The 23908-nt window shown below is 37.7% G+C and overlaps 1 protein-coding gene across 1 annotated transcript in view; it reads right to left on the bottom strand.

Moving 5' to 3' along the window:
* LOC140245713 (uncharacterized) overlaps nt 1-23908 on the bottom strand; it is a 72829-nt gene that overhangs the window by 38180 nt on the left and 10741 nt on the right. The window contains exon 6 of the mRNA XM_072325250.1: nt 23453-23675. Coding sequence (XP_072181351.1) covers nt 23453-23675 — 223 coding nt within the window. The remainder of the gene's footprint in view (nt 1-23452; nt 23676-23908) is intronic.

Raw genomic sequence — 23908 nt, 5'->3', positions numbered from 1 at the left:
TTAATGTTTTCGGGTGCATGTTTGGAAGCTGATAACTTAAAAATTCAATTAGCTGAGATCCCAATATTATGCATATTTATTTGGAAACTCTTACTTGATCTGCACACCTACCAAAAAATGGCTAAAAAGTATGCATCGTTTTCTTGTAGGGCGCCCTCAAAGTTGGATTTTTTCAAAAAGTCGCCAAGTTCAAGGTCACAAATCACCCCTCGTCCCATCGAGGAGTGACACCAATTTTTGTGTATTGATAGACATTTACCTATATTTTCATTGGTTACCAAAAAACTTTTGTAACCGGAATGTTTAATAGCTGGTTTACGCATTCGAAAATGGTCGTAAACACCCCCAAAATCAACGTAAAATGACACCTGGGGTTGACAGCACATTTCAAATTGTGATAAATCAGAGATGAAGTGCCAAGACACAATGGTATCTTCTGTGATGATAGTCTGTAATTAGTACAAAAAGGATATGCATCACAAATCGATTTGTCTTATTGGCAATGACCTTGAAAATGTAACTGAAAACCGCAAAAAAACAATAAATCGGTCAATTTTCCGTAGCCATAATGGTGTTAAAGCGTGTTTACTTTGACTTTCATTTGTCTGCCATTTCAGTACTCTTGGTGACTTTAAGCTGAAAACTGCTAATCATGTTCCATTTTTATTCTATTTTAAGCTACAAATAATATTTCAGGTCATCTTAAGATCTTTTGACCTTGACAATGTTCTGAAAATAGCTGTAAATTCCTTAATATTAGCATATTCCCAACACACAAGATTTAGCCATATTTCAAAACTTTTTTTTCTCTCAGGCAGAATGCCTGATCATATTTATATTTACAGTACTAATTGTAGTCTGTGACCAGTATTTAGAGGATCTGGGATTAATTTAATTGTCTAACATGACAATGACCTTGAAAATACAGCTGAAAAACATAAAATCAATATTCAAATTTCCAATAATTTAATAGGGTGTTTGCACCGACTTTGAATAGTACGTCATTTTAATATTAATGATGAGTTATAGCTGATAATTGCAAATCATGTTCCCTCTTTTTTCCATTTTGAGCTACAAATAGTATCAAAAGTCATATCCATATCATTTGACCTTGACAGTATTCTAAAAATAGCCATAAATGCCTTGAAATGAGCATATTCACGACACTTGATCTTTACAGCACATTTCAGAATTGATTTTTTTTTTTCACAGACAGAATGCTGAGTGTGTGAAATTCAGAACCAGAAAATCTAAGTCAATGACATTCATAGGATGGAAGTAGTCTTGAAATTGTTAGTGTTTTGATCATTGTAGGTTTCTGGCTAAAATGTTAATGGAGATAATAATGTGCATCCATTATCTATAGGCCTACAACCTGGATAAATTGGAAACTACTGCATGTGTGTGCATTGATCATTACAGATCCTCAAAGTATCCATTACAGACTGCCAATACTGCAAATATCAACAAGATCAGGCATTCTGTTTGTGAAAAAATCAATATTGAAATATATGCTGTAATGCTCATGACTGCGTGTTGTGAATATGCTCATTTTAAGGCATTATGGCTATTTTTAGAATGTCAAGGTCAAATGATATGGATGTGACTTTTGATACTATTTGTAGCTCAAAATGAAAAAAAAAAAGGGAACATGATTTGCAATTATCAGCTGTAACTCATCAGTAATGTTAAAATGACATACTATTCAAAGTCGGTGCAAACGCCCTATAATTGGAAATTATTATTGATTTTATGTTTTTCAGCTGTATTTTCAAGGTCATTGTCATGTTAGACAAATACATTAATCTCAGATCCTCTAGATACTCATTACAGACTACAAGTACTGTAAATTTAAATATGATCAGGCATTCTGTCTGAGAGAAATATTAATTTTGAAAATGGTTAAATCTTGTGTGTTGGGAATATGCTAATATTAAGGAATTTACAGCTATTTTCAGAACAATGTCAAGGTCAAAAGATCTAAAGATGACCTGAAATATTATTTGTAGCTTAAAATAGAATAAAAATGGAACATGATTAGCAGTTTTCAGCTTAAAGTCACCAAGAGTACTGAAATGGCAGACAAATGAAAGTCAATGTAAACACGCTGTAACACCATTATGGCTACGGAAAATTGACCGATTTATTGTTTTTTTTTGCGGTTTTCAGCTACATTTTCAAGGTCATTGCCAATAAGACAAAACGATTTGTGATGTATATCCTTTTTGTACTAATTACAGACTATCATCACAGAAGATACCATTGTGTCTTGGCACTTCGTATCTCTGATTTATCACAATTTGAAATGTGCTGTCAACCCCAGGTGTCATTTTACGTTGATTTTGGGGGTGTTTACGACCATTTTCGAATGCGTAAACCAGCTATTAAACATTCCGGTTACAAAAGTTTTTTGGTAACCAATGAAAATATAGATAAATGTCTATCAATACACAAAAATTGGTGTCACTCCTCGATGGGACGAGGGGTGATTTGTGACCTTGAACTTGGCGACTTTTTGAAAAAATCCAACTTTGAGGGCGCCCTACAAGAAAACGACGCATACTTTTGGGCCGATTTTTGGTAGGTGTGCAGACCAAGTGAGAGTCTCCAAATATGCATAATATTGGGATCTCAGCTAATTGAATTTTGAAGATATCAGCTTCCAAACATGTACCCGAAAACATTAACTTTGACACATAAACACCATTTTCGGTGACCTCTTGCGCAATAACGGATTGTCAGATCCGCGCCATAATATATTGTGCATGTTAAGGTCATAAAGTTCTTCCAATTTACAGAAAATGAGCAATGTATCTCATCTAACCTGGCTGCAGCAGTCAATCAAAAATAGCAAATTTTATTTAAACTCAGTTATTCGGCCACGCATTGGTTGCTATGGGAGGCCATATCTTAGCAACCGTTTGACCTTGGGGCAAAATATTTCAGAATCTTCCGTCAGACACTTGGGGGCACATTTGGTGCGAGTTTAAAGAAAATTGAAGGGGGTCGGGTTAACAGCATTGGTTGATTTGACGTGGATTGACCCACATATATATATATATATATATATATATATATATATATATATATATAAAATATTAAAGATACATTTCACATCCAATCTTCGGTACAGCCGTGTGGCTTTATAGTCGCTTATCGCGCTGCATGGTCATTATGCACTACCTTGATAGAACGAGATTTTTTTCGCTCTCTCTTTCTTTCTTTTTCTTTTGGCAGTTCAGCTTTATTCCGATCGATGTCATTTATCGTATTATCTTATCAATTATACTACCCCACGACACACAGTCACTCAAGTTCCTTTTTTTTTTTTTTGTCGGAGGCTGGAGGTTGGATTTGCTTCATTTATCATACGTATTGTTTAAATTGCCCTTGGTACAGTGCCCCGCTTGCCACCTTTCCTTTTCTCTTTCCTTTTCTCTACGTTTGTTCCTGTTACAATGTCACAAGACAGGTCGGAAAATAATTCACATAACTAAACTGGAGCAGGAATGGCAACTGAATGAATTAACTCTGGGCCAGGTGTATGGCGTCTCGCTCCTCTCTTTGAAATTCCAGGATGTTATTGTTTGACGCAATAACGGAGTTGTAGACAGGTTTTATGTTGCTATAGAGGTATCTTGTGCCACATGAGTAGAAGGCATCACTGTTTAGTAGTAGTAATGAACTTTTTCATGTCCCTCCATGTCAATTATAGTGTGGTTTAAAGGGGTTCTGTGTCTATCTGCCAAAGAAAAGGAAAAACTTAATTTCGTCATGGCTATTTCTCCATACGTAGCCGTAGGTAATGAGTGTTGTTGGTATCTGAGCAGTGAAGAACAGAGCATCAGGCTAAAATCCCCCTTAGTTATACGCGCTAAGCGTTCAATTTGATATATCTTTCTTTATGTAGTCAATCCCTGCTAATGGAGTTACAGAATTATGTTATGACACGTTTCACTGAAAGTTTGTAAAGCAAAGTTTATGGACAAGGCAAGCAATTGTACATGAATAATACCTACCATTGATTTCAGAGGGAAATTATGGTATGCCTAAATGTAAGGGTATCATTGCTTTGGAATTGCTGAGACAATATGCTTGGCACGGGGGCTTCCACTTCTAATAAATGATCCCTTTGAAGATGTGTCGGTCACAGGTGATCGTCATGATTCATCTTTCACGTAGAAGCTTACGTTCCACACTCTTGGTTCCAGAAGACTTACCATCATACTTCAAATTGTTATTAAAGGTAAAGACTCAAAATCAGACAAGTTTACGTGTTATGTCTATGGGAGGTGATTTTTTTTTAATGTGCATTGACTTGACAACGTTTAAGCACCTTTATCTCAGCTGATTTTGCTCCATTTCCTCTGTAACTTAAGTATGTGGTAACTGAGACAATAAGCTGCAGTAATCATGCATTTTATTCTTTGAAATCTCCTCATCAGTTTGACAATTTTGCAGTTTAAAACTGAAAATGAGAATGGAATGTGGACAAAACTTGTGGACATCTTTCACATACATAAGTTTACGTTCCTCATATTTTCTCGTCGAGACGTATGGCCGAGTGGTTAAAGGCGACGTCTCAGAGACGTGAGGTTGCACACGTAAAACCCCACGTTCGAACCCCACAAGGTCACGAAACAAAATACTTAGCTATTTTACTTTTTTTTCTTCAATTTTGTATTACATATTCGTCCATGTAGAAATCACATTCGTATATAAACGCACCTATACACACACACAGACACAGACACACACACACACACACACACCATATCCCTCTTTGTGTTGGAGACCATATTGCCTCGACTGCTGCAAAATTTTGCAGGCTGACTTTGTCAAACCGATCATAGTATGTAATGACGACGACGGAGGTGTTGTGCTTTGAACAATTGTCTTTCCAGACCATGTCATTGTTACTTTGATGACGTCATCACACTGAAAATTGTGATTAAAGGCAAGGTATCAAAACCAGCCGATTATAGGTTTTATGTTTACGGCACGTATTTTTCCCAAGTTGCCAGAAATGGCATAGCGACATCAGAAGTTACAAGACCGCATTTCCGTCTAGCAATGCAATACATGTTCACGCGGCCACGTTGGTTGAGTGGGCATTGACTTTTCTCCCTGTAATATCTATACATTTCTTTTTTGCCTTACCATTTCCGTGGATGTCCCGTGGCCGAGAGGTTAGAGAAACGGTTTTGCATGCACGCTCAATATAACTTCAATGTGCCTATATCACATTCTTTTCTTTGTCGATGACAGATGACCGACATCAGGGGACCATTTCATGAAACTTTTTGTCAGTGATTTACACTGACAACTGTTAAAAGCTACTGAAATCCTTGCGTCTGATTGGCTGATAGCAAATTTGTCGGTGAAAACCTCCGACAAACTCGTTGATGAAACACCCCCCTGATCACCCCAAGCGTATCACCTAACTCGTCAGTCTGACGAGTTTCATATCTCGTTGAATAAGTTATTGCCGGCAGGGAGAGAAATCGGAACAATAACTGATGCCCATTTTTAACTCGTGTTCTCTTTGTGAAATCTCTTCATCTGAGCACTTTTAGAAGTAGGGCCTATTTGAGAAAATGACAAAAAGCTTTGTCGCTACACAAAATGTGTTTGTTAAATAAGAATGTTTTTCGTGTAGTACGTGTACCTGACAGTTCAGAGGTCAAGTGTGCAAAGAATTTGCCTCAACAGCTTTGCGAAACTCGAATCAGTTGCCTGTATTGAAATGTGTAATCAGAATGAAAAGACTCGGACCTTCACGCCTTGTAACTGAGTACCACAGAACCACACACAACGAAACACACACACAAGAAAGGTGAGCTTCCTGCAATCTCAAGGAATGGATAATCAAGCAGCCATCATCCTTTCTTCGCCATTGATAGCAGGAAGTGACGTAATGGAGCGATGCTGTTGGAGAATCTGCATAAATGTCTGCTACAAGTACTATGTACAAAAAAATTTCAGACCCCCTTTGTGTTCATGTTTTGCCAAAACAAAAGAACCACAGTCAGTGAGACGCTAACTTACTTTATGTCCTATAAACCAGGGCTCCACACTAACTTTTATTTTTGGTGGCCCAAAGGTAAACATTCGTCCATTTTTGGTGGCCCGATCAGGCCACCAAAGTCTTCGTTTCTGAAATTTTGGTGGCCCGATGTGCGTTTTTGATGGCCCCGGGCCACCGGGCCACCGTTAGTGTCGAGCCCTGGATAAACTATGGTTACTATAAGTTGAACGTTGAAACTGCCTTTTGCCTCCAGGCTTTTATAATAGCATACAAAGCTTTTATTGTTTGCCTGTATAAAAAAAGGCGGGAATACATGTACACCCTTCTCGCAATCATCCTGATCTGATAACAGAGTGATAATTTTTTTTTTGTTATCTTTCCCCCGACCAAGACCGATGCCATTAAAAAAAACAAGATCAATGCCATTAAAATAATGACCAAACAAACAAATAAACAGATCCATGCATATAACGAACAGAATATGCATTTGTTTCATGTTTGTATAGGTTATCTATTGATAATTGTTTTTATACCGTTTCCTAATAAGTACCTCTAGCGAAAACCCGACTTTTTTTTTTCTTTTTCTCAAGGAGGGAAGTTAACTTCAACGTAAAGATAGCTTACAGCTACATGCAAATCGGGCAATCATACATTCGCATTGTCAATTGTAAATTTGTCGAATGACGCTTATAAACGTTTGATGATTTTTGTCTCCTAAGGCATTTTGGTTATGATTACAGACGTATCTATTTACAAGACATAAGTGATGGTTTAAAGAATTGATCTTCAATTAAGCAAGGATTAGTCTTATAAAGTCATGAATTCCCTTTACCCATCATGGTTAATGGAACTGCGACATCGTTGAGGTAACCACACCTTTCAATTTTCATAGTTCAAACCTAAATCGTAACATAATCAAAACACAAGCAAAATATCTCAAAATGCTCAGAGGATGGCATGAATCAAAACTTTTTACGGAGATTGGATATGGCAATCTTTATTGACCTATATTTAATACAAGTTTTCCACAGCTATAATTTCCGCCTATGATAGCATTCTGATGACTTCGACTGCGTTTTGAACTCGTACCGAGTTATACTATCGAAACAGCTTTGACCTTTATACATGTAGTTCAATATGAACGAGTGTTTCGGACTCATAACCAACGTTCGTAATCGTAACCACACAGTAACAAATCAAACGAATATTGAGTAACGACTATCTTTATACATAGGCTGCCTAACTGATCACATGGTTTGACTACTACTTCAAGCAGGCTGAAAATAAAAGAAGAATGAATACACTTTTAATAATGATACGATGCTTTACAGCGTATTCACAGTATAATGTTTGCTTGCGTTTCTGTGTGCAATACGGACGGAAAATAAAATGCAGATGGATGCTTTAAAATGCTAACACCCAACGCATCCAAATGTTTTTGAAATACATTTCATTATTTTACTATCCTGTTTGAAACGTCGAATTTACGAGTCCTTTAAAGGGTTACTACTCATATTATCAGGCAAAAATAAAAGTATTAGGATTTCGATTTGCTCGCAAGACTAACGATGCTATGGCGATCGTTCGCAGCAGTGACAATCCGCTTCAATAGATCTATTCAATTATTCTGTTTTCATTGAAAGAGGAAGGAGAAGTCAACTTTAAACTTCATTAGTTTTCTCGCCTTTTAAACATGTTTTCATGTATCATGCGTGGTATCGCTATTCCTTCTCATGGTAGTGCGTGAGATGGAGCGTGAACGCCGTCGCTAAGCAGGACTGCTTTAGCGTTTCGTCCGAGAAAAGAAACAGGTTGTAAGCCTCTCTGATATACAATTCAATGGTACGCGGCAGTTTCTTTTTGAATGGACTCCTATATTGTACTAGCTACTTTCAGGAGATTAAGATGACCACGCGCTAAACGTTTCACATAATAAAAGAACCTTCTTCATCCCCATCCCGACAATAGAAAGCGTCGTCTAAGCAACCACATCCTGTGTACCACCGATGCTTTTCGTCCCGTCTCTTTCGCGTATACTACTGGGAATGTCTAGACCATAAAGTCTTTATAGATCCGAGCATGAATCATTAGAGGGCTTGCTCCAGTCGATTTGAGCGACATCATTAGTCGTCTTTAAGATGACAATAGCCGTTCAAACACAAAGTTCAAAATTGATGCGCCCCTCTAGCCTGAAATAACTATCATTCTCATATTCTATATAGACACTGAGGTGTCCACCGCGTAAAAAAAGAGGGAAATTTGACTCTTGCATAAAAATGGGCCAATGGTGCAATTCTAAGCATACTGATTCTTAGTTGTAAACTTACTAGACATTTGATAGAATGCATGGTACTGAAAAAAAGCACTTTGAATATGTTTAATGTAACAAACCGTTGTCAAGAATAACTCTATTTGATATCTAAAGTCAAGAATAACTCTATTCAATATCTAAAATGGCGCATGTCCATTTTGATACATAATATATATACTGAAAGTTAACGTAAAAGACGAAAATCGCAAAATTATAATTAAAGATTACAGGTAACAGTGTATCGTATAAGACTCGATAACTTATTATGATAACATCCATAAGTCGGCTTTCATTGCACACTATTCCGCTGCTATCAAAACGAAACTAATCTAAACATGTAAAAAAGTACAGCCTCAGTATTGCAGTTTCATCAAATCAATGTGCTACATGCTGATAAACTGTCCGCATTTTTTTTTCGAGGGGCAGAGAAGCATATTCAAGGTGTTAAGCATGAAATAGTATAATTGGTTGAGATGAGGATCAGCTATTAGCCTTTTTACAGATACAACGTACTTTGAAAAGAAAGAAATATTAAAGAGCATACAATTCTGACAGGAAATCAAATTTCATTTGGTGTAGATCGGTTCTGAAATGGTAGAGATATCCAGAAACAAAGTGAAACATAGCGATCCTTGTAAAAGGCGGGCACCTATATCTCAGCCATTTCAAATCGCACTTCTCTTTGTGTTTTGGATTCACGATGAGCCCTTCCTGTCATACTAAAACAAAAATAATCATTGTCTGATTATGTCAATTACTATCGCAGTATTTCAAAGTGAAATGAATATCCCTACTAACTAGTTACTACCTGTAAAAGTGGAAACTTTCGCGGTGTTGAAATTTTCGCGAATTTCGCGCAACCAGAAACTAGCGTGAAAATAAAAGCACGTGAATATTTTTTGCTTGCTGTATGTTCCTGTACGTGATGTCTTTATTCCGCGGAATTAAAAACACGCGAATCTCTTCTTACCCGGCCAAACGCGAAAAATTAGTCGCGCGAAAATATCCACTTTTACAGTACATGACACAAACATAATGATGTCTTGAAATTTGTTGTGAAGATGATAGATGAATGTTACAAAGAGATAGGAGGTAGAACATATCCAAACCGCATTCATGCAAGACTAATGATATTGTAGCAATAGTACCCTCCCCCCCCCCCCCAAAAAAAAACAACAACCCCGCAATAATCATAATAATAACAATAACGATAACAATGATGATAATTGCAAAAAAGTCTTCTCTATTTAGAGTAGCCTCCTCAATGCTATCAGTGCTCTAGCTATCAGAGGGCCCGCCTGACATTATTATCGTATATAGAGTTGCTATAGGACGGAATAGGACGTAATCGCTGCGGGGAGGGAATTGAACTCGGGTCCTTCGAATGGGAGTCGTGAAGCTTAAATATCCACCGTGCCACGGCGCCCTCGCCCCCCCCCCCCCAAAAAAAAAAGAAGAGGAAAACCAAAAAACACCCCCAAAAAACAAACAAACCAATGTTATTTGGCATAATACAGTCATGATTATGCTTGATTTTTATGGTTCATCCCTGCAATACTGAAGATTTGCGATTCTTAATATCATTAAAGTATCTGTGGCATAAATAATAATTATGCTTATTGTCGCTGGCATTCAATGCATATAGTGTAGGCAAGAACTTCCACTTGCATGCTAATCTCTTGGTTCTCGGGAAATTTGCAAAATTATCATGCACGCAATTATTCCTCGTTTTACAGTAAAACCTTGTGTTCGCATGTTGCAACTTAAGCGGTAAAACAATACAAAACCAAAGGCAAGGTTAAACTTCGTTTTTTTACACATCATTCTTAGGATGATCACTGACATGACAATTTTGTGTGTCCACCGCTTCAGAAAGATTAACTGTCTTATAATTTGATCGACATTGTGGGATTAACATCTGCAGGAAGAGAACCTGAAGCATATTCCAAAATTCGGTTCAAATATACTAGGCGCCAAATCTTCAAATTTCATTCTATGTTGACGAATTTATATACACGGACGAAAGGAGAATGGTTAGCAATGTATACAAATTTCCGTCAAACTTCCAATGGCCCATTTAAAATATTATGCAACATGTAGGTTAATTGTCAGATCATCAAGTGATCAGCAACAGTGTGAATACCGCTGTGCCAGCGTGTAGTCATCACAACAAGCAAGAATAGCTTTTTCGTATAATGTACAAGCACGTCAACAGTACGCGGCAGTTTCTTTTTGAATGGACTCCCGCTATCTACTTTCAGGAGATTAAGTTTGCTACGCTGAACGTTTCACGTTATAAAAGAACCTTCTTCATCCCCATCCGGACAATAGAAAGCGTCGCCTACATCATCATCCCCATCCCGACAATAGAAAGCGTCGCCTAAGCAACCACATCCTGTGTACCACCGATGCTGATGTTGTTCTTTTAGTTTTGTGGAGCTCTCTGCGGGGTGTGCCGGGTGTGCCGGGTGTGCCGGGTGGGCAATTTACTCCAAAAAATATATTCAATTTAAATATACACTTAAATTCAATTATAAAAACCTACACTATACTTCTAATTATTTACAAAATCTAATAATAATAATAATAATAATAATAATAATAATAATAATAATAACAATATATATATATATATATATATATATATATATATATATATATATATATATATACATATGTATATATATATATATATATATATATATATATATATATATATATATATGTACAAACGAGATATTTACAGAGAAAGAAAGGGGACACGTTTTAATAAAAGATATCGCCTGCCTATACTCCTGCACCGACATGCAGGGTTACGCCGTTCCCGTCGGCAAGCAGGTAGAGGACCCGCCCGCCGACGCCGGTGAAGTCTCGGGGATATCATGTAAGAGGAGGGATGATAGAAGAATAGAGGAAAGGGTGAGGACAGAACAGAGAAAACAGACACCGATGCTTTTCGTCCCGTCTCTTTGTTGGGTATGTCGGAGCACTAGACTATAAAGTCTTTGTAGATCCGAGCATGCATCGTAAGAGGGCTTGCTCCATTCAGTCGATTTGAGCGACATTATAAGTCGTCTTTAAGATGACAATAGCCTTTCAAACACAAAGTTCAAAATTGATGCGCCTCTCTAGCCTGAAATAACTATTCTATATAGACACTGAGGTGTCCAACAAGTTCAAGAAAAGGAAAATTTGGCTCTTGCATAGAAATGGGCACATGGTGCAATTCAAAGCATAATATACTCATTCATAATTGTAAACTTACCCCAACGTTTGAAAGAATGCATGTAACTGAAAGAAAATATCTTTAATATGTTAAATGAAACAAACCATTGGAAATCGTAGAAATCTCTCCACCTGAAGCTTAACAATATATTGTTATATCAATAACAGTCAAGTTTCTTTGCAACTCGTCGTAGCTACCATCAACCTTCTTGGCGACCATTTCTTCGCACTCAGCCGGAAAAGGACAGCTGAAACAAGTTCTGCAGTCGAATTCCCGTTTGAAAGTTGGACAGAATCTCTCCTCCAGCTCTTAAGTATTACAGGACGACATAGATTTTAGCAATTATATTACAACCATCACGAAGGCCGACGACCAGTTGAAGTAAATGCCGCAACAGAATAAAAAGGCAAACCCGGTGTTAAAATACAAAGATTTGATTCAATGGTGTGTCAAAGAACACAAATATCAATGTATTCTACAGCAATAAAAATGACAGAAGTTAACGGAGTTTGACAAAGAACGACGACCAGCTGAAATAAGTATTAGAATGTTAGTCTAGTTCCCGTTTGGAAGTCGGACAAAATCTCACCACCTGATGCCAAACAATATTATATCACTAACAGTCAAGTTTCCTTACAACTCGTAGCTACCATCTTTTAATATCATCACAAGCCCCTTTTTACACTTTCACGGATTGCTTCACGGATGACCACGGATCGTCATCCGTGGTGTTCCGGCATGCAAAATATTAATTTTCCTTTCAATGCCAGTGTGAATACAGTCCCAACTGGTTGTCTACACGGAAGTATGGAAGCTACAAGGACAAGTACGGTGCCTACACGGACAGACAAGGAATGAACGCGGACCACAGCGGAAACGATACGGAGCTAACAGGGATATCAAGGAAGAGCACGGATGCAACTTGGTCCCTTCGCGGTGTTTACGGGGATATCCCCAAAAAGTTGACACATTACATTTGCTTTTTCTTTTGATACTTTATCATTCTTGGGCGACATGCTTCCAGAGCTAAGTAATATGTAACAAGCACACCAGAAAATCTACAGCAGATTACATACGCATCTGCTTGTCGACATCATAAAGGCATATCTCTTTGTTGCAAAATCTCATTTTGCGGGAACATAACAACATAAACAAAGCAAAACAAACTAAGACAAATCACCCCCCCCCCCAAAAAAAAAAAAAAAAAAACAGCAAGAAGATGTGTGTGGGTCACTTGAAGATTCTCATGGGATATAAACCTACTAGAGGAGTCGATTGGCTGTACTGATGGGTGAAGATGTGAGCAAATTTCATTGACTTTCTGAGCTTGTATTGGCAAAATATACACGAATTTCTCATCCCGGATGGAGCCGATGCTAATACGGACGTTCCGATGTCTTCACGGAGGCAACACGGAGTAGCCGGTGCCTACAAGGAAGGAATACGGATGCAACACGGAGTAGACGGTGCCGACAAGGAAGAGTTTGTATTGATTTCCATCCGTGATGTCCGGGATGAAAAATTAAGCAAGCTCATTTTTTTTTTTTTCGGCGGACATGCCGGATGATCAAGGATAATGTCGGATGACTTCACGAAGTCAACACGGTCATGCCGGAAATAGTACGGATGATCCCAGACCGACGATCCGTGGTCACCCGTGATGCAATCCGTGAAAGTGTAAAAGGGGCTTATAGCCACCAATTCTTCGCACTCGGCCGTGAAAAAAAGAGTTCCGTGTGTGTGTGTGTGTGTGTGTGGTTTATTTTGTATGTGTGTGTGTGTGTTCCCGAAGACATCATCTCCCGAAACATAATGGCAAGTGAAAACATTTGCATAATTTTCCTTTGGTGCTAGTTTCTGGTTGCGGAAAGTGGGCGAAAAAAAAAAATCCGCCTTTACAGTAAAGTTAAAAGGCGAACGCAGATGACATTCTATGGTATGTTGACAACATGAAATCAATTCTTATTCTAAGAATAACAAACAATAAGAACAGTTAACGGGGATCGACAAAAGCGGGATGGACAGCTGAAACAAGTTCTTCAGTCGAATTCCCGTTCGAAAACTGGACGGAATCTCTCATCCCGCTCTAAAATTTTACAGGACGACATAAATTTTAACAATTATATTCCAACCATGACGAAGGCCGACGACCAGTTGAAGTAAATGCCGCAACAAAGTAAAAAGGCAAACCTGGTATTAAAATACACAGATTTGATTCAATGATGTGTCAAAGAACACAGAAATCAATGTATTCTATGCAGCTACAAAAATGACAGAAGTCAACGGAGTTTAACAAAGAAAGACAACCAGCTGAAATAAGTATAAGAATGTTAGTCTAGTTCCCGTTTGGAAGTCGGACAAAATCTCTCCAACTGAAGCTTAACAATTAAGTCGATAACAGTCAAGTTTCCTTACAAGTCGTCGTAGCTACCATCAACCATCTTAGTGACCAATTCTTCGCACTTGGCCGTGAAAGAGAGTTTCGTATTTTACCGAAACCAAGACATCATCTCCTGAAACATAATGGCAAGTGAAAACATTCGCATAATTTTCTTTTTGCGCTAGTTTCTGGTTGCGCAAAGTGGGTGAAAAAACAATCCGCCTTTACAGTAAGGTTAAAAGGCGAATGCAGCTGACATTTTTGGTTTGTTGACAACATGAAATCAATATCCCTTTTTTAGCATAACAAAGAATGAGAACAGTCAGCAGGGATTGACAGCTGAAACAAGTTCTGCAGTCGAATTCCCGTTTGAACGCTGGACAGAATCTCTCCGCCCGCTCTAAAATTTTACAAGACGACATAAATGATTACAATGATTACAACCACGCGAAGGCCGACGACCAGTTGAAGTAAATGCCGCAACAGAATAGATAGGTAAACACGTTGTTAAAATACAAATATTTGATTCAATGTTGTGTCAAATAACAAAAAAAAAAAAATCAATGTATTCTACAGCAAAAAATATGACAGAAGTTGTCGGAGTTTGACAACGAACGGCGACCATCAAATAAGTTTTGCAACGATGGTCAAGTTTTCGTTTGTAAACCGGACAAAATCTCTCCGCCGTGTGTCCTACGCGTAAAGACAAGAAAATGCAAATTCAATGTCTATCGACTGCGGTCAAGTCTCCTTTCACATCGCCGTAACTACCATTTGCACAAAAGACGGAAAGTCAGCCTGTTATTCACAATTATCTATAGCAGCGAGGATACTTTTTTTTTCTCGTGAAAACACAAAACTTCCCATTCATTATCGTACTCGGCATTGCGAATCATATCACCCAGCGGATTAGCTGTAGCCACGCGTTTTGGACGTTGCTCGACGATGGAACAGAGACGGAATTTCGGTGGTACAGTAATGGTAATTCGTCGGGACGATATGCGACGTTTTAGATCACACGGATAACAGGCTTTATGCTGTGACAAGTAAAGCTGAACAAAACATAAACTTGAACACGAACGGCATTGAAACGAAGCCATATAGTCAGAACGTCTCCCGACGGTTGAACAATGATTCGTCGGGAACGATATGCGACGTTTTTAACAAAAGAAACGCAAGGCACAATAGAAGCCGAACTTTGAAAATAGCTAGTAAGTCGGGACGAAGAGCGACGATTAGTGAAAGGGAATCCTTTCTCTATCGTCGCTTATCGTCGGGACGAATAAACAAAGGTATGAATAGAAAGTACGTGTATTCATATGCACGGTTGCTTATTCATATGCACGTGACGCCTGTTCATATGCAAATCATCAAACATGCACAATGCGACATCGTCGCGACGAAGATATCTCTCTATCAGGTTTTTCTGTGGTGCCTTAGTTTAATTTACTATATTAGAAAAAAAAATGTTCAAAAGGGTTTCGGAAGTTTCGGAGTTCCTTGTTGGTTATCAGTACGGGAATGAAAGAATGAGACAGAGAGCAGTTGTTTGAATTTGGTATAGGTGACATCACCTACACGTATATCTCTCAATTCACAAGGGAAACAATAATGCATATCGTTTAATAGAATGAGTAAGTTAATTTATTAACAAACATTTCGTTTAATATTATAAACGATTTTTCAATACACCTTATGTACGAAGTTCACTGAGACATGTTATAATCTAGAAAGAGCGTCCTTGATGACCGAATGAATTCACAAGAATTACCTTTGCAGTCTATTAAGCCAGAAAAATGATAATGTTTGAAGATGAAACGGTAAAATTTGTATGTGTTTAAATTTCATTATCTGACGGGCAGGTGTGCCACAATGTTTTGTATAAATCTCTTGCAATATTTAGCTTTGCCCAAGACATTATGCTCAAAATTCGTACTATGACACATCTGAATATTAATATCTGCACAGAGTAAATGAATATAGATTTACAAAATACAAAAAAAAAAATTGACACCTATAATCTACACCTCGCACCATTTCCACACTGTTTCTGTATAATACATCTGAACATATATAATATATATGTTCAGATATCATCTGCATATGGTATATGAATACAAATTTCCAAAATATAAACAGAAATGATATCCACAATCTACATCTCACACTGTTTCGAAAATGGTCACCATAAATGTCAATTATTTTTTACACTATACCCAGCACTTTAGCCTCAAATAGTCATCAAGCTCTATTTCTGTAACTTTGAATGAAAGACATGAGATAAATCCAGCGATATGACCACAAAATGTACACTTTTTTCTACAGTATTACAGAAAAGAGAAAGAATGGATCATACACAAATTACAAAAGACGTTCGGCAGTATCTAAAAGGTAATGTGCAAGTTCATGATTGTGTGCTACACGCAGATTACTTTACAAAGCGTTTACATGCGAATACATTTATCAAAAGCTGTACTTTGCAAGTTCGGTTTATTTGTTTGGTTACCTGTTGTGCATGTACCTGTTGCTAGTCAGTGTAGTTTGTTAAATCCTCACGACACGTCGTAAATTGACTAATGTACTACATAACAAGGCAATTGATGTACGTGTCAATGCTAGATACAGCTCGCTATTTGAAGGTGTTTAAATACGCGAACGAAATAATGTTCCTAATTCCGAAGGTTTTAATGAGAATAATCTGTAATGCCAATCTGTACCTAACAAACTACTTTCCGACCTTGCTTATCTGGCAATCTGCCATCCGGACTTCTCTCTCATCCGAAAGTAATCACAGATAGAACACGAAAAAAAGTGATTAAAACCTAATTAAAAACACACAAAAAATACATGAATTACCTATAATACCCTACGAAAACATGGTAGGCTTTATGAATTCTACATTGAAATGTTTCAATTTCAGTTAAAATCAAACTATAATTATAATATGCTGGCAAAGATTCACCACTTTTGCGGTGTACGCCACTTACCTAGCTACTTCTGGGTCAACAGCTATGTACATGTATATAAACAGTGTCTCACCCATATCGCTCATCCGGACGGGCGGCAATCCCGACATATCCGGAGAACAGAGGTCGGAATCTAACTGCTTGCACTTTGTAGACGTGGCTAAGCCATCTGTTACCAACTCTCTTATAAAAGATAGATTATCAAGAAGAAGATAAAGCAACCATAATCCTATAGGTTTAAAATGTTTATACAAACTAAGATTAACATGATTTCTGAAGATAGTCAACAGCTATGTACATGTATGTAAACAGTGTTTCACCCATATCGCTCATCCGGACGGGCGGCAATCCCTACATATCCGGAGAACAGAGGTCGGATTCTAACTGCTTGCATTTTGTAGACGTGGCTAAGCCCTGTGTTACCAACTCTCTTATAAAAGATGAATTATCTCAGAAGAAGATAAAGCAACCATAATCCTATAGGTTTAAAATATTTGTACAAACTAAGATTAACATGATTTCTGAAGATATTGGTAGGGAGTATTTTCATAACTTGTTCAGAATACCCGATTTAATTGAAAAAACTTTTACTCAGATAGTTTATGTGAAAAGTACATGAGAGGTTATTATCAACAGGGTCCAAAGGACAATGTGCATTTAACCATCAGCAATATGCAACATTACTAATTGGTATGCTGTGTTCTCGATGCACGCTCAAGTACTTCCAGACGGAGTGAATCATATTTTTTTTTTTGAGGAAAAGTCCACCTTGATAGACTTGTGGATTGAGTGAAAGCATCAACATAAGTATAACACATCAGTGAAAGTTTGAGGAAAATCGGCTAAATTAATCCGTTCAAAAGTAATGAATTTTTGACGTTTTTGCTCAATCACTGCTGGATGAGAAGACTACTGCAGTTTGTGATGTCACATGTGTATAACGATATAAAGAAAACTTAACAAAAATGAACATATTTTCACTTTTCTCACGTAATAGAAGAAGTTTTAATTTGCCTCTTCTGCCATTAAAATATGTCTGCCTCAAGTCAAGGAAATGTGCATTTTTCCCCAAAATAATTTTGTGAAATTCTCCTTATACTTTTCTTATATCGTTCTACGCATGTGGCATCGTACACTGTGGTAGTTTTCTCGTCCGGCAGTGACTGCGCAGATACTTTAAAAATTCATAACTTTTTCTTACAGATTGTCCGATTTCCCCCAAACATTCACTATAAGATGTGTTTTATTATTCCTCTTGTTGCATTTACTCAATCCACAAGTCTATGATGGTGAACTTGTCCTTCAAAGAGATATGAAGATTCTGACAAAATCAAGAGGTAATATTTGTTCACCAGCATTCGTCTTATGCATACTTATATTGTACAAGAGAAACCCGTCTAATTTAGATACTGAACCATTAATCGTGCTGATGATAAATTGTAACATATTATGAAAATGCTATCTCACTCTAAATGTATAAAGGGAATGTGAAATATATTGTCATCGAAACAGCCATCCATCAGTCAGGGAAACTTTAGACTTTCCGAGATCACGTAAAATACCGCTTTTTCGAGATCGGTTCGTTCAACGGTACGGGGCTCACACGGGTAGATGATTGCCCATAGAGACGTGTGTTAAAATTCAAATGTCAAAGAAATTCTGTAAAATAGCTGTGTTAAATGAGGTGTTTCATCTTCACTAACCTGGATAAGTGAGATATACCATTTCATCCATCAAATTTCCAGGGTAGATTTTCTGCTCAAATTCTGTCCAAGGGTCCGCAAAGCCAGACTACGTGTTCTTGTCTCTCAAAAAATCACCTATGTTCCGTACACTTACCCAATGAAATATAGTCCCCCAAAATTCCATAAGAAGAGCTTTCATCTTCCAACCAAAGAGCAGTTTGTAGAGGAATTCATACTCAATATCTACAGCTATTCAGTTTTTTGCCAAACTCCATCATTGATTTTTTATAATTTTTTCTTCATTTATTTTGGTATCTTTGGTACGAATTTGTGAAGGGGTCTGGGACAGTCCATTTTATCTACAGGTGTGAGCCCTATAGTGGAGGTCATATTTGACTTTCTAACATAATGAATGTGTTTTTGATGATATTTGCCCCTACATCATATGAGAAATTACACATTCAAGGGTTATAAAGCTTCTCAAAGGGACACTTTTGAAAATCATGCCCTTTGGTGTGTTTTTTTTTTTTCAAAAATAAATCTTGCAGTGTTGATCAGTTCTTCATAAGATGAATACATAGATACAGGTAGTATCCTTGATTATGGGGGTGTTATCATCACCTTATTGCCTACAAAGTATTTTAAAAGACTTTGTTTTTGTCAAACAGACTAACTTCATGTATTTTGAGCTGTTTCGGTGGTAGCAAAAAACAAAGAAATACATTAAAATAACACAGTCATTCAAAGTTGTGTGATACTGATGACTGCTATGCACAAAGATCTAGTACCACAACATAATAAGAAAACAAATTGTAGCCAAGCAGAGTTGGGGGGGGGGGGGGTGATAGAGGAGAGGGGTAGGGGGTAGGAAGAAGAAGGGGGAGGGAGAAAGAGATCTGACACAATAGATCAACATAGACCATAAATACTTCCCGTAGAATTGCGTGCATTCTCTATAGGGCTCACACGGGTAAATAATTGCCCATAGAGACCTGTGTTAAAATTCAAATTTAAAAAGAAATTCTTTAAAATAGCTGGGAGAAATGAGGTGTTTCAGCTTCACTAACCGGGAAAGCTGCTAGATAAGTGAGATATACCATTTCATCCATCAAATTTCCAGGTTAGATTCTTTTGCTCAAATTCTGTCCGAGGGTCCGCAAAGCCAGACTACGTGTTCTTGTCACTCAAAAAATCACCTTTTTTCCATACACGTACCAAATGAAATAAAGTCCCCTCAAATTTCATCAGGAAAGCTTTCATCTTCCAACCAAAATGCAGTTTGTAGAGGAATTCATACTCATTATCTACAGCTATTCAGTTTCTTTCTTTTTTTTTGCCAAAATACATCATTGATTTTTTATTATTTTTCTTCATTTATTTTGGTATCTTTGGTACGAATTTGTGAAGGGGTCTGGGACAGTCCATTTTATTTACGGGTGTGAGCCCTATACGGTGCGTGGAAGAGCGCGATTGCTGTTGCTTTGTGTTCTCTTTTCAGCCGTTTTTGTTTTCAGATATGCTCGTAAACCAGTCCAAGTTGCAAGTGCGAATGTATAATGATCATTTCTGTGTGTTTACACCGTTTATAGTATACTTCCTTGATACACCTGTGTTATGAATACATCGTACACATGTGGTTTTCGATTACCAGCTATGCCCCCAGCCTCTAAATCCCTATTCCCTATTTCTCCCTCTCTCTCTCTCTCTCTCTCTCCCTCTCTCTCTCTCTCCCTTTCACCCCCATTCTCCCGCGTTCATTCTCCCTCTCTCTTTCACTCTCTCCCACTCCCCCTCCTCCCCCTTATTGTAAGCAATACCAATCTCTTCTCCTATATCCTTCTCTCTCTCCCTCGCTCTCTGTCTTGCGGACACACACATTTTTTTTTTTTTTTTTTTTCTGCAGGGGGAATCAAGGACATCGGCAGAGACTCCAACCCCAAGCACCTTCTGATCTGGAGATTCTCCCATCTGAAAGCCCTTGCAAACGGGAGACTCCAACTTGCCACATCACCAGCGCGAAGTTCCTTGCTGTCTAGAGAGGGTTCTAGATGCTCTCTCGCGCTATCTCAGGCTTATTTTTCAACATACAATAAAGTTAAGTAAGAAATCATTTCATGCGGGAGAAATTTAATTTCAAGCGGAAGAACGGGAGATTCTGAAAAAAATGGGCTTTCGGCGGGAGATCTCCCTTCGAAAGCGGGAGAATTGGAGTCTCTGCAGCGGCCGTGGCTGAGAAGAAGGCTAACCTTCCTATCTTTTTAAACTAATGTGTCGTCTTTCCTTAACAGCGTGAAGCCAACATCTTCTCTTCCTCTGCTATCTTCTTATCCTACCATGGTATTTATTAATAATTTAAAAAATGATAAAAAAAAAAGTCGGTCACTGAGAACGTACAATCCTTTCAGAATGGCCTGAGTTACCAGCGTTGCCAAGAGCACGCCAACCGTTACCATGATCGCCACAAATAAGTTGTGTTTGAAGTCGAGAAAGGAATAAACGAAAGGGTTTCCGGACGGGTCCGTTCCCCCAGCTGCCTGGTAGATGACCGTGAAGAGCAGGTAGATAAGCAGGTACACGAGCGCATACCCTGAGTGTTTGAATTTGACGACGATCAGGGTGAAGAAAATTTCGCTGAGGCAGACGACGGTGGGAAGGATATTACAAATAGTGGCGTATGATGGTATGGTACCCAGACCCCCAGTAGAAAGCATTTGCAATGATGGAAGGAGCAGCGGTGAGGTGAAAGAAAAACCACTGAATCTGGTACCATGATCTGTCTGTAAGTACAACGGAAAACGACGTCGACAGAGAGAATAATGGTGATCAATGTTACACAAACATGATCGATGAGACAATGTTGTAATCTTTCACTTTGGTAATCATAGTTAGAGAGTTGGGTGCGGTATTGCAATCTCTTAACAGTTACCATCGGTTTGAAGAAATGCATTTCTTTTGTGTGTGTGTCATAATCCAATTCATTGTATGAGATCTAAAATTAACTTAGCCATACCCTCAGCAGCAAAAATGTTGCAGCATTAACTAGAAATTGTTGTTATTTGGTCGATGCTAAATATGTTTCTCAGTTGATGATGTGTGATAATGATGATGATGATGATGATGATGATAATCCACAGAATTTGTATGGCGCCATATATCTGTTACAGAAACATTCAAAGGCGCATTTAAAATTACCGTAAGAAAAAAAAATCATAATTACGTATCGGAAACAAACCAGCTAAAATTACACGATATACTCCGCTTTTAGCAAGTAACTTTTGAATGTTACCTAACTTAATTATCAGTCGTTGTGCTGTAGGCTATATGCACCGAAAGGAAGTCCATTCATTGTTATTATAATTTATAATTCGGGTTTTCTTACAAGAAACACATTCCGTTTGTTAACTGTTCTATATGGCTAAATGTATAAATGTGACCCGGCACCTCAAAACAAACAAAAAGTCGCCAGACATTAATTTTTAGTTAAGACCATATTCTGAAAGAGCAGACTTTAAGCTTTAAAATGATGTATAACTCAAATCAAATGGACTCTCCTAACCTATCTAAATATTGGAAAGAAAGCACAAACTCAGGAAAAGTGTAAACTGAGAAAAGAGGCTCTGAAGTACAGTGTCTATTCAAGCGCTTAATCTTCACCAAACCGTGCTGGCTGTGCGATGAATGGGACAAAAAACAGGAAGTAAACCACCAGAGTAACAAAATTGAAGGGATTATCATATTAATAGAAATTACGCATGCCTCATTAACACATTCTGTCCATAATTAATGCCAACTTTCAAAGCAGTAGCACTACCTTTTCAAAAGTTATTAGAGTTGAAAGTGAAGAGTGTAGACAAGGTTTTTCAGAAATGAACAAGGGATTCGAAAAGACACACCTAATCACACTATTCTACCAAAAATGTTCGAGATAAACTGCTAAAAAAACACACTTTCCTGCCCATTTTATGATACCAAATTTTAGCATAATGTAAAAGAAGACCCGCTCTTTCAGAAAATATTAAAAAGTCAAGTTCGGCTAGGTTGACCCATTTCACTTATTTTCAGTCCTCACGCAAAATCAGTGTGTGCGACTTTATGTTCGTTTTGAGGTGCACGGTCACAAATGATACTTTTACACATTGAGTGAATAGTCAGCAACAGGATACAAACAAACAAAATCAGTTGCAATAAAAAGAAGAATAAAGGTCGAACAGAATTTGGGAGAGGACAACGACTATGGAGATTGACAATGGAAAAGTGACAAGACTGGAAGTGTTGGAGATTTGAAGGGCATTTTTAACAATGTTTTTTAACAGTACTGTTGTAATAGACCATAAAAAACCCCAAAAGATTCAGAGGCAGGATTTCAAGTGTTCTCAGAAACGGTTAAAATCTGTTGGTGTTTCATTTGAGTTTCTTTTTCATTAATAATAGTGTTGTAATTGAATTTTATAAACACCATTCAAAGGCATGAAAACATTTTGTTTATTGAAACCATAAATCTATGTATTTGAGTGTGTGTGTGTGTGTGTGTGTGTGTGAGGTGTGTATGTGTGTGTCTATCCTCTTAAACATCATAACATCAAACGCACATCAAAACTTTATAATTCCTTCAGATTCAGCCTTCGCAAAATAGTGTCTTTGAAATATCATTTGAGATAAAATGTCACTTAGGTGAAACAACAGAAAAGTCTCAAGCAAGTTCTCAACCTGTCATGTAAAAACCTTTGTGAAAAACCAAGACATTAGTATCGACATTCGAATACATCAGATTCTGTTAATAGACTTGCCAGACCCTTGTCAGCTTTTATATCTCAATCTTCCCTTAACCATTTTCTATCCATCCATAAAGACTTTACCTTCACGTAGTTCATTTGTCCTGCTCTTCTTGAAGACTATCACAGTATTAAAACAGACGAGATAAACATAAATTGTAGCAGAAACACGCAGCCAAAGAGGGAAGTAAATGAAGACCTTCGGGCCCAGCGTCGCCATTGCGAGTCGATCAAATACGGCGTATGCAAAAATACTGCCGACCAGTGCAAACCGGTAGAGGGCGTACAACCAGCTAGGTATTATTGGCTGAAAAAAAAAAAGAAGAAGAAGAAAAAACATGAATAGGTGTGATAATTGAAACTGCGTTTTCAAAGAAACTGTTTCAGATGATGTTGTACTAAACTGGTGATTACAAAATTTCAGACAAATTCTTGACTGTGAAGAAAAAAAAATGATAATCATAATATTGATAATAACGTCGGCCTCATGCCAGAAGGGCCCTAACACCATAGACTTTGTACACTGTTGGGGCCCTTCTG

The sequence above is a fragment of the Diadema setosum genome, unplaced genomic scaffold, assembly GCF_964275005.1.
Source record: "Diadema setosum unplaced genomic scaffold, eeDiaSeto1 scaffold_24, whole genome shotgun sequence".
Classification (NCBI taxonomy): domain Eukaryota; kingdom Metazoa; phylum Echinodermata; class Echinoidea; order Diadematoida; family Diadematidae; genus Diadema; species Diadema setosum.
This window is presented reverse-complemented; position numbering and strand designations above follow the sequence as displayed.